Source organism: Perca fluviatilis, chromosome 10 (genome assembly GCF_010015445.1).
Source record: "Perca fluviatilis chromosome 10, GENO_Pfluv_1.0, whole genome shotgun sequence".
NCBI classification, from domain to species: Eukaryota; Metazoa; Chordata; class Actinopteri; order Perciformes; family Percidae; genus Perca; species Perca fluviatilis.
In genome coordinates, this window is record NC_053121.1 from 17,493,020 (window position 1) to 17,505,087 (window position 12,068).

Sequence of the window (12,068 nt, forward strand, 5' to 3'; positions counted from 1 at the left end):
ACCTTGTCTGCCTTCTGTGCCAATCTGGTCAGATATAGTTGGTACAGGTCTACCTGTTGCCTACCAATGATTTTTCCACAGGTTTTAACAATCTTCCCCAATTTGTTCCTATGGGTGATTTTTGAATGTCCATACCATCATACAATACAGTAGGAGAGAATACTCTTGATAAAGGACTCAAAGAGTCAAAATTTTGTTGTCGACATTAAAATAATTAAATTTCCTAAGAAAGTACAAACATTGTTGGCCCTTTTTAAAAACGGCATCAGCACACTGATCCCAGGATAATTTATGATCAATGATGAGACCGAGATATTTGCACTCCGTCACCATCTCTAGCTCCTCTCCTCTTATCAGAGTCGGAGTGGGTGTCAATTCTTTGGTCTTGGATGTATACAACTGCTACTGGGAGGCTTCACACCAGTCAGCAAATTCCTGCAACACTGGACCATGTTCAGTTTCTTCTCGCTCCAGTAAACTAATCACAGCAGTATCATCTGCAAATTTTATTATATGACGTCCAGGGTAACTACTGCGACAACAGTCAGTGTACAATTTATATAGCAGTAGTGACAAGACACTACCTTGTGGTGTCCCAATTGAAGTAAAGCGCCTTGGGGCGCCTTGGGGCACTCTGCATGTTATATTTGTCCCCTTGGATGTGTAATTACCTATAGACACAAAGTAGTCCCTCTTCTTAGGATTCAAACCAGTTCTGTATTTAAAATAGGATTCAAACCAGTTTAGTTGTTTAAAAAAACGATTTTACTTAAAAAACGGGAGGTTTTATATGGGTTTATAATTGTTCATTAGTGATGTGTCTGTAATAAGTGGCTTGATGACTGCAGTTTTCAGGGTCTGTGGGAAGACACATGAGTGAAGAGACTTGTTTAAAGTTTATAGAAGATCTGAGGCCATCCAATTTGAAACATTAAAAAAACAGCTCATATCAAGGCAACATGAGGAAGTTTTCAGATGTTAACTCCAATGTCCTCCAAGTTTTATGATTGATCGGATAAAATTGGGTCATGGTATTAGAATAGTTTTTTCGTGGACACATGGACAACAGATTAAATTAAACATTAAATTAAAAGATAATTTTGCAACTGAAGAAAGTCATAGTTTCTTGTAGGTTTGTCGTTGTACCACTTAGTTTTGTGTGAAACTGCTTAGTAAGCTACATCTTGTCTCGCACAACATGCGTCATCTTACTTGCTGCTTGGCTTCCTTGCCAGCCAGCTAGCTTAGCTATTCCACATCACATTTAATGTTATCTTACCTGATGATTTTTATCTAGCGGAAGGCGTAAGAACTAGCAAGACCCGATGCTTGTGTGAGTGACGTTACATCCCGGTACGAAACACACAGGCATCGTAGCTTCAGTGAGACATCACTAATGCAACTTTGCGGTGAGTAGTGTTCTTTCTCATTATGTATTTTCACAGTCTTATACTTCAACAGTTTTGCAACAACCTGAGATTTACTTGTAATTCATGGCTCAATAAAAACCGGATCAAATAAATATTTGTCTCCCCCTATTCACTATGGTACACATTTTGTTTCTCCAAAATAATTCCCCATGGTGGTCCACCAGCAACAGTGAACGGCTATTGCAATCTGTATTATCATTTTGGATACTGATTTTAATTTTAAACACAGTACACTACTCACTATATCCCTGGTTCAATTCCAGCCGGGGGCCTTTGTTGCATCTGTTATACCCCTTTTTTCTCCCATTGTTTCATGTAACCTCTCAATTGTCAACTATTGAATATAGGCAGAAATGCTATAAAATGTTTTAAAAAATGAATCAATTGAAAGTTATATTATTGGTGACATTGGTATTTTATTATTATAATTTTGGGACACAAACGTTACACATCTGTCAAATTCATTGTTTGCAGTTTGAAATTAATCTCAACATACAGTAGCCTATAATGTAGATGTACTAAATACATATTTACAGAAATATTAAACATTCTTAATAAACAGTTAATAAAGATATTTTGATAATCTTTTAACTAACCTAAATATACAAGTTATTACACTTTTGTTTTTTTGCCAGAATGATAAAGCTGAGAAATGGTATCTTCATAAAGTTGTTGTACATCAGTTGAAACAGTTTTTGCTGAGAATGTTAAGTGTCCATCAAGGACATTGTGAGCTACAAATGTTTTTTTTTTATTGTAACATTTGCCAAGACATCCACAGTTATACACATAGGTTAGACAACCAGCAATACACACGCACACACACACACACACACACACACACACACGTCTTTCACATATCATTCATATAGTGTTTCTTGTTAAATGGAAATGGGGGGAGCTGAAGAAGACGATCTTGTAGGGAACAAGTCATGATGAGGCTCTCTGAGGCAGAGAAATGAGGTACGAGACAATCACACCATAGCGTTTTTCACTCTGTCGAAGATCTGTCGGACTTTTACTGCAGGGACACATCCTTCCCTTACAATGGTGATGGTCCCTGTGGAAAGAGAGAGACGGGCTTGACTTAGAAAGTGCCTGTGAAAACACAAAAAACGAGAGAAAGTATTTTTTCAATTCACCTTCATCAATCTTCAGGCAGTTAACCACGGTGGAAGCAACAACTTCATTTGAGTCTCCGTCACACAGAACCCCTTGGATCTTGTGTCCCAGTCGACTGCAGCAAAAAGAGATGGTGTGATAGGAGAGAGTGTGAATTCATTAGCAATATACTGGGATGACATGGTATGTAGTGGGTCAGTTCTGTGAAGAGACATGTACTTGATGACCATGGTGTGGTGGGTGCTGTCTGGCTCTCCGCTGGGATTGGCTGACGTGATAGCAAGGGGTCCGGTGATGTCACATAGGTGGCCCGTCACCGTGTGGTTAGGGACGCGGATCATGATGCTATCCTTGGTGCCAACACGGTCATAAGCTGGCCCCACTCCTACACAGGATAAATTAAAACTGAGGTGAATACTGATAATTCATATTAATGAACTGAAAAAAGTTGTGAACTGAATCCAGTAACATTTAAACTGAACAGTTTACCTAGTGTGAACAGCCAGTCTCCTTTGCTGACGATGCAGCTGATGCCGCCTGGATACACATTCCTCATAAACTCCCAGAGCAGAGGGCTGAAGGGAGGCTTGGCTGCCACCAGCTGCTCCACGTTAGAGATGCAAATGCAGATGGGCTTCTCTGCTGGTCTGTCCTGGACGAGGTCACAGATAACAGGTTGATGAAGACAAAATGTTGAAATTGGATGAAATTGTCTGTGTTATATTAAACTTCAAAACCAGCATGTTTTTCATTCTTACTTTAATATTATAGATGTTCTCTATAGCTTGAGGATTCTTGCAGGAGGCAGCCAGGGCATACACAGTGTCTGTGGGAATACCACACACTCCTCCTTCTTTCAGGAGGCCAGCGATCTTCAGGAGACCACTGGTGAGTCGGGAATTAGCCACGGGACAGGGAAGCTCCGGAGCAGATTCCTGCTTCACTTTCTCCTGAGACAGGCCACAGAGGGAGGGACATTTTAAAGAAAAAAATTAACAGGATCAAATATGACAGACCACTGTAGAATTAGCAGAAGAATGCAAAAATAGTGTTTTAATTGGTTACCTTTCTTAAGGGAGGGCCCATAGGTAGCAGTCTTTGTGAGAAGATACAGTTCACCAGTGATGCCAGAGCTCCATATATACAAATTATTGAAAGTAGTGCAAGCATGGCAACTGTAAAGAAAATGTCAGAATGTTTCAATATATCGAGTTTTTACTGATATGCTTTTCATTTTCGTTTATTTCTATTTTAAAACATAAATGTGATCAGAATGAGGCTTTGTCCATACTTACTTTCTAGCTCATAAGGCAGTCGCTGCAGAGTGGAAAGCAGGAAACACACCAGAACAACCTCCATGACTGCTGTTAGAAACAGCAAAACCAGGTTCCTGTTGGCAGCTGACATAGACAAAGGAAGGATCAAATCAAGCTCAAAAACAAACTAATTAATTAAGTCTTCTGTTAAAAGATCCTGTTGACCTTACCAATCAGCATAAGGAAAGCATTAATGACCAAGAGAGCAATGGCTCCGGCTGTAAAACCATAACTTTCCTCTGTGGAAAGCTGAAGCATGTCACCTAGAAAAAAAAACTTGGGATCAGAATGTTGTGTAAATCAATGAGAACATGTCTTCTTTTTAATACATGTTTGTTCCGACATACTGTACCTGCAAACCTAAACCAGGTCCAGGTTGCCCATACTGCTACATAGATGGATGAGATGACTGAACCAAAACGGCCACCTTCAGTGATTTGCAGTCGGCTGACATAGACCTGGATGATGGCTCCAGAGATGAGGACCCAAGGGATAGTCAGATGAAGAAAGGTAGGATTCGTTCTGGATGAACTTGCATGAAGAGCTGAGAGAGCTGCAACCCCATTTGAAAGGTAGAACAGGGTGTCTGAACCCTGGTCAGTTTGGGGTAGGGGCTCTGGGTCCCCCTGCTCGGCCCTGCAGCACTTCAAAGCCTTCTTCAACTGGTCAGAGGAGATGGGCTGTGGTCCTACAGGGATTAGAGACTTCTCTGCTATGGTGTTGATGAGACGCGAGAAAGTGCCATACAGGGAGGCTGCGGTGAACAGGCAGCAGGCCACACCAAAGAAGATGTAGTATCCCTGGAGAGGAATCTGGGGGATTGTTGAGAGCGTAAGCAGGAGAAACAACATGTTGTGGATCAGCTCTAGGACATCTGTGTTCAGGCTTCCCACACAGAGCACCACGCCTGCCATCACAAAGAACCAATTTCCCACCATTGTTACCCTACCTGAGGCCACATTAATGTCCACCCCAACCAGAGCAGATACCACAAATTCATCCCAAGCTTTGATCAGCCAATATGTGGCATGGAGACCAAACTTAGTGGTGTGGTAGCAGTCTTGGCGCAGATGGGCGTAGTAGCTGGAGAACAGCTGGGCAACTGTTATAATTGAGACCCATGCTGCTCCTAAGCCAAAGGACTTCGTGTACCCAAAGCTGTAGAAAGCAAAGATGAAGGACGCAACAGTGTCACAGAAGAAACCCAAGGCCATGGGCTCTGCATATTTTGTGTTTTTCTTCTTCTCCTGGCCAATACTCTGGGCGCTTGCTGAGTTGGGGGTCCCTAGCAGAAGAACATTAAAAAGGGGGGTACCGAAGCCTTTGAGGACTAGACGTTGAGTCAGACCTTTTACGAGCAGTGCAGCTGAACCATAGATGGCAAAAATCAGAATGAGCAACTCCAGAACCCCAGAGACCACGAGAGCCCAGGAGCTCGCTACCAGACCCACTGCTTCAAAAACTAAGGTGGCTGTGATGGCCCCAAAAACAAAAGGCATGATGTAATTGACTGTGGCAGAGCAGAAGGCTAGGAGAAAGGACAGAAGGATATAAGGGACCAGACCAGCGATTGCTGACTCTTTTATGGACAGCAAAAGATGGCTAACTGGAATCTCTGTGGTGGCATTCAGAGACATGTTGCTCATCATGTTAGTGGACAGGGACAAATTGTTCATCATCTGATGTGGCATAGATGCTGTTGCAGGAGTTTCAGCTAAGGCACCGAAGTAGATTCGGGTGGCACCATAACTGCCCCAAAGAGCAGCATAGCCAATGAACGCAGTGCCACTCAGATGATCGTATCTTCTAAAGGAAATCAGTCCAGCCACCAGTTGGCATATACCACCAATCAAAATGAGATGAACAACCAATAACAAAATGGAATTGAATTACTAAGACATTTTTATATTATTTTTTTATAATATAATTTTCGCAGATTCACTAAAAGGTTTACCTGCAAGTATGTTTTCCACTCCAACTGGTGCATTGCCAGTGTGTGCTGTATTGAAGTTCTGTAGCAGTACGAGGAATGCACTTATCCCATTGGACAACATGCCTAACACTCCTGGTTCACCATAGAAACTGGCTGGAAACCCATCTGATGTTGCCATCCTGTCTTTGTTGTCAAGCTGCAGTTTCACTGAAACAATGAAACAAATGACACAGAAAACATATGCATGAATGTATGTATGTTTTAAATTATAGCTTTACTGCGTAACTTTTTTATATTAATGAACATCCGTTACATTAAAGCCATTCCCAAATAAGTTGATACAAAGCTAACTAAGACTATCAGCTCCACAAAACTATCTTTGTATTTGTCAGTATGGCTATGTTCAGAAAATGGTGTCATCCGGCGACTTTTGCGCGCAGAAAATCGAGCGAAGGTAATTACCTCTTCTGAAGAGTCCATGATGTCTTTTTAATCCTCTATGTCCTCCTTGGTTACAAGCAACTGCGTGGGAGTGGTGTACGATCATGGACGGCATGTATCATGTGGATGCACTGACAGTTTTTTCACTACTTAAATTCCTCATGGGGGCAACAGAAACTACGCACTATAGCTTTAGGTAAGTATAATGTGCAATAACAAATGCAGAAATCACCCAATATGTGAACAAAGAATACTATCTTAATCTTGGCTGATTTATTATAATATAATATATTAGCAAAATTTGCACAGTATCACTGTGTTGCTAAAATATGGATGCAAGTTAAGCGCAGAGAGAGGTCACTGTTTTTGTGGTTGGAAAGTACAACTTGACTATTTGCACAGCATGGTACAAAAAATTTGAAACAAGGCTAAAATCTAATTCTAATAATTTTAAAGAACATCAATATACTGTAAAGCACATGTGACAAACTGTTAAGTCCTGCAAACTCAGTTAAGTCGAATTGGAAAGTCCTACTCTCTTTTTGTCTGTCTTCTCTCCCTAAACACTTACAGAAACGTGAGAAAGTGATCATTTTATGTCTAACAGACTGATATTTCCTGATATTTACCTAAAAGATACTACTGGTTTTGATTATGTCATTTAAATGTTTTCAGAGTAGTAATTTTGGTATTCTGTTTTCAAAACTCACTTTGTTCTGCCATAGAGCATATTCCTACTAACTGTAGATATTTGCACCATGTGAAAAAACTTGTTATCACCATCCATTTTTTTTATGTAGGATTTAAAAATAGTTAATATAAATATAAAGCAGTTTTCTAGCTAGTAATACAGCAAAGGCAAAAAAAAGTCTTACCTGGTGAAGACGCTCAGACAGATGAACTGTTGAGTTGTTCTGAAGCAGGGATGAAAGTTTGTCATACATAAGGCCTCCCTGTGTGTGGGAGGAGTTCATGAAAATCCCCCACAGTCTGCAACCTTAGAGGTGACATCACTGCTCTTTATCTTAGATAATAAAGTTCCACTCCTTCCTCCTCCTCTTCTGAGGATGGTGATGCTGGTTATGACGACGATGATGGTGGTCAACGTGGAAATTCCTCTATTTAATCTGATAAGATTTTGTTTAGGATATGCCTCTATTGCTGGCTCTGCCCTGTTCCTCCCAGGCCAGTGTCATAGCCCTGGATTATATAAAGCAGGTCTCAATCCAAAAAGCACCATCATCCTTTCAACAACCTGTTGACTGCAAACCTACTGCATCTAAGAGAAAGAAAAAAAAAGCTATGAGCTCCAAATTACAGGTAAAGATATCAAATATTTATATATAGGACTATTTCTGATTAATAAGGATCTACAGTATGTAATCATGAATTTTGTTCAGCCTTGAGTAAGTCAAATACATTGCTAGGTATGCCTAAAACTGTTCAACTATATCCAGTCTAGGATTTAATACAAAACTCAAAAATCACAATATAGTTTTAACAGTGTAGGTGTTTTGTGAGAACATTTAACAGGATAATTTAACAGAGCTCTTGTTACATGTTGTTAAATGTTGAGGAAATTACACATACTGTACAAATAATAATAATTAATAATTAATACCCACTAAAAGGCTGTGTTCGCGGCTTGAAATTAATTTGAGATCTACAAAATAAAAAGATAATACAATAAATGTCACAGTGGTTTACAGGTGCCAATAAATATACTCTGTACTCTGTCCTGTAGAAAACCATTAGACCAGTGTTGGCTGTCAGAGGACTGCATAAATCTGCAGTGGAAGGTAAACTTAACTCTGTTCTCTTGTCCAAATACAAAAGACATTTCTCTATGGTTCAGCTGTTCCAAACATCATTTTTAGTTGTAGACAAATACTAAAACTAAACATTTCTCTTGTATCTACTCCAGATCTTGTTCTTTATTTGTGCAAACACCATTTTTTGCTCTTTCCCCCTGCAGTCTTGAGGCGCCCGGCCCCTGAGGACACAGTCACAGCCAGCTTTGGGAAGTTCATCAGTGAAGTAAAGCCCCAGCACTTGTCCTCTGTGGTGCTCCACCGCAGTAAAAGGATGGTGCTGGACAGCATTGGAGTTGGTGTGATTGGCAGCACAACAGACGTGTTTGAGCTGGCTCTGCAGCACTGCCAGGTGAGGCAGAGGGGAAAGAAATAACTCTAAGGTCTTATCTGATATGAGGCAGTAAGACAGCTTAAAGAAATTGCTTGACCTTATGCAAACAGTAGTTGTAAGTCAATGCAACAGCTGTGTGTGGACAGATGAGGTGTGTCCAAAAAAAAAAAAATCCCAGGTTATTATTATGCTCAATTGCGTCTTGGAACAGGCAGGGTTTTAATGTCTGGTGACCTTCTTCTCCAAATTTCTGTTTGACATATGACTTACAAAGAAACGTATTCAGCTTCAACTGAAGAGTTATATGCCGAGCTTTTTAAAGTAAAGTTCACTTTAAATATGTGACAACACAATCTGTGACTGTAAACTCTTGTATTAAAAATGTCCTTGTGACAACTCCCTGTGTTTACCTGTCTCCGTCTTTTCCCCTTCAGCACATGTATGCTCCTGATGACATCAGCTCTGTGTACGGACGCAGGGGCACCAGGCTCTCCCCGACACTGGCAGCTTTCGTCAATGGAGTGGCTGTGAGTATTAATGGGTGGGACATTGTCCCCAGCGCACCTCAGATGCACCTAACCCATTACCACAAGCAAACTACAGCTATTTTTACTCAGCTATGGTACCATCTGCTAACACTAAATTGACCCCACATTTCCAGCATAATAATAAATTGAATTTATATAGCGCTTTTCACGAACTCAACGTCGCTTAAAAAGGCAGCATGTCTGTAAACATTTCTGGGCTCCTTCGTAAAGAAACCATCAGGATGTCAAGCTAATTTATGCCACATGTATTTGCCTCCAGTGGATGAAGCCATGTTACGGCAATTAAAAGTATTTTAAAATAAAATATAATGGCCAAAGTGAGTGTTAACTGAGAAAAGAGATGAATAGCATCATGTACACTACACACAGACAGTGTTAAAAGCTAGCTACTGCACTCACGAAGCACAGTTACTCTATGTACTATGATTCACAATCATTTTTTTGTTGAAATTGTGTTTTTTTTTTTTTCTTTTGCTGCAGACTCACTCCATGGACTTTGATGATACATGGCACCCTGCCACTCATCCCTCAGGAGCAGTCCTTCCTGCTGTGTTAGCACTCAGTGACATGATGTCTGCTAACAGCAAACCCAGTGGCCTGGACTTCCTGCTGGCGTTCAACATCGGCATTGAGATCCAGGGCAGATTGATGAGGTTCTCTAATGAGGCCCACAACATCCCCAAGAGGTAAAAACCTCAGGGCGTGAGTCATATTGGACATAGACACTGTAATGTATTTAGTCTAAAAGCACCATTGCAGTAGGTTTTGTAAATTACTATGTCATTACAATGATGATTTAATAGATATAAAGCCAGTTTACTGTTGAGCAGTTTTTATTTGTACTCTACATGGAGAACAAGTATCCACATGACTCTAAAGAGATCCATATTTGACTCTGCTGATGTCTGCAGTGTGGTTTACAAGGAGGCCTGTGCAGTGTAATGTGCAGCCTCTTAGTGGTGTCAATGAGCTGTAAAAGGCGTGTTATTATGTTCATCTCAAGGACAGCCGAGGCTCTGTAGGTACTGTTAGCACAATTAGACATGTGGAGGAGAATATCACACAGAATTCTCCATTTGGCAAGTGTTTACACCAAGTCAAATGACCCGCCACATTATTTGCTTGTTTATCAAATACTGAAATGGCCAAAAACCTACTTCCTTTAACATCCCTGAAATAAGCTCTGCATGTGGAAATTCTCGTGAAAGAGTAGCTGTTTGTACAAAGAGTCATCTTTACATGCTGGAGCTCTAACCATAATGATGGAGAGCAGCCATTTGAAATGCTCCTTTAGTGACAAGAGTAAAAAGTACCAAAACACCTGACCAAAATCTCTTTCTTTCTGTCTTTCTCATCACCAGGTTTCACCCTCCCAGTGTGGTGGGGACCATGGGAAGTGCAGCCGCCTGTGCTCGCCTCTTGTCTTTGGATCCCTCCCAGTGCAGTCATGCCTTGGCTATAGCTACTTCTCTATCTGGAGCCCCAATGGCTAATGCTGCCACTCAGTCTAAACCACTCCACATCGGTAATGCCTCACGTTTGGGGCTGGAGGCTGCTCTGCTAGCATCCAGAGGCCTAGAGGCGAGTTCTCTGGTCCTGGATGCTGTCACTGGTGTGGCTGGTTTCAATGCTTTTTATGAAGACTATGTACCGCAGCCTTTAGAATTATCCAATGATGACGGCCATATGTTCCTACTAGAGGAGCAGGACATGGCCTTCAAGCGCTTCCCTGCCCATCTAGGGATGCACTGGGTGGCAGATGCTGCAGCCTCGGTCCATAAGATTCTTGTGGGATTTGGCCCTGGCACTGTCTCCCCAGCTCAAGTCCAAGACATCCTGCTCAGGGTCCCCAAATCAAAGTACATCAACAGGCCTTTTCCTGACTCTGAGCATGAGGCACGCCACTCTTTCCAATTCAATGCTTGCAGCGCTCTCCTGGATGGGGAGGTGACTGTGCAGTCTTTCACACCCGCTGCCTTAAGACGCCCTGACCTACTCGCTCTGCTGAGCCGTGTTCGCATGGAGCATCCCCAAGACAACCCAGCTAATTTTAACAGTATGTATGGTGAAGTCCAGGTGACACTTGTTGGGGGAGACATTCTGAAGGGACACTGTGACACCTTCTACGGTCACTGGCGCAACCCGCTAACCAATGAGAGCCTGAGGAAGAAGTTCAGAAACAACGCGGGGGCCGTGCTTCCCTCAGAGAAGGTTGAGAGGCTGATTGATGTGGTGGAGGAGCTGGACAGACTTGGGGACTGCAGGGCCCTTCTCTCACAGCTGCAATGAGAACTCAGACATACACAATGAGAGCAGCACAGAAATACATTATATACCAAAATAGTAGTAAAGTAAAATGTATTTAAAATGACATTTGTCCAGCGGCCAGGTTAGCACAGTTGGTAGAGCAGGCGCACATATATAGAGGTTTACTCCTTGACGCAGCAGTCGTGGATTTGACTCCCACCTGTGGCCCTTTGCTGCATGTCATTCCCCCCTCTCTCTCCCCTTTCATGTCTTCATCTGTCTTGTGGAATTAATCTCCACCTAGTCCTGTATTCTTCCTGAGTCCTCCTCAATTTGATTTTATCAGTGATCTACATTGCAAATGGAAAATGAAGGAAGATGGTATGTATTTCTTTATTAGGATTATTATTTATTTATACACTCAGATATCAACATTATACATATATTACATGTTGCAAAATATTGTATTTATACTGTGGTTTTGTGGCAAATAATGGATTGTTTAATGTTGATTTATACAATGCAAATGTTTGACGCTTATTCAATACAACACTATTTCCTCTTTGACATTTCATTTTAAAGTAATAAATTACTTAAAAAAAAACACTGTCTGAGAAATTTAATTGACGTAAGAAAATTGTCTGAGCAAACTAGAATGTGTTCTCTTTGGCCGACAAAAATACTCAGATCTCTTCCTGTGAGTACTTAACCACACGTATTAAAACACACATTAAAAATGCAAAAAAGTAAGTTGTAAGAGAATGTACAACAAACTGCATTTACAGAGAATAAAACATTATATAGAGAAAATGTATTAGATTAATGAGGTCACAAAGTACAGCACATTACTCTGACGTATAGGTTAATTACTAATTTAAAACCATGC

The 12,068-nt window shown here is 41.1% G+C and overlaps 2 protein-coding genes across 2 annotated transcripts; one reads left to right on the forward strand and one right to left on the reverse strand.

The window, feature by feature from the left end:
• Positions 1-1,953: 1,953 nt before the first annotated feature.
• On the reverse strand, positions 1,954-5,717 carry LOC120566359. Its single transcript, XM_039812741.1, has 9 exons — positions 4,221-5,717; positions 4,039-4,131; positions 3,848-3,952; positions 3,618-3,727; positions 3,311-3,502; positions 3,042-3,204; positions 2,772-2,937; positions 2,573-2,667; positions 1,954-2,490 (listed from the first exon to the last, which is right to left on the reverse strand). The coding sequence occupies exons 1-9, from the start codon at positions 5,557-5,559 to the stop codon at positions 2,405-2,407; spliced, it is 2,349 nt and encodes a 782-aa protein (XP_039668675.1). The 5' UTR covers positions 5,560-5,717; the 3' UTR covers positions 1,954-2,404.
• A 1,674-nt stretch (positions 5,718-7,391) lies between these two features.
• On the forward strand, positions 7,392-11,253 carry LOC120566523 (cis-aconitate decarboxylase-like). The gene is made up of 6 exons (XM_039813047.1): positions 7,392-7,460; positions 7,987-8,041; positions 8,218-8,405; positions 8,822-8,914; positions 9,416-9,621; positions 10,297-11,253. Exons 1-6 carry the CDS (start codon positions 7,392-7,394, stop codon positions 11,222-11,224), a joined length of 1,539 nt encoding a protein of 512 aa, XP_039668981.1. The 3' UTR covers positions 11,225-11,253.
• Positions 11,254-12,068: the final 815 nt, after the last annotated feature.

Excerpts from the sequence above, each read along its gene's own strand:
- LOC120566359 (XM_039812741.1), bottom strand. The coding sequence starts at position 5,559 with ATGCCACATCAGATGATGAACAATTTGTCCCTGTCCACTAACATGATG. Across the intron at positions 3,728-3,847 it reads ACTGCCTTATGAGCTAGAAA|TTGCCATGCTTGCACTACTT; the intron begins GTAAGTATGGAC and ends TTTTCTTTACAG. Across the intron at positions 3,205-3,310 it reads AGAACATCTATAATATTAAA|GACAGACCAGCAGAGAAGCC; the intron begins GTAAGAATGAAA and ends GACCTCGTCCAG.
- LOC120566523 (XM_039813047.1), top strand. The coding sequence starts at position 7,392 with ATGCCTCTATTGCTGGCTCTGCCCTGTTCCTCCCAGGCCAGTGTCATA. Across the intron at positions 7,461-7,986 it reads CCCTGGATTATATAAAGCAG|AAAACCATTAGACCAGTGTT; the intron begins GTCTCAATCCAA and ends TCTGTCCTGTAG. Across the intron at positions 8,915-9,415 it reads CTTTCGTCAATGGAGTGGCT|ACTCACTCCATGGACTTTGA; the intron begins GTGAGTATTAAT and ends CTTTTGCTGCAG.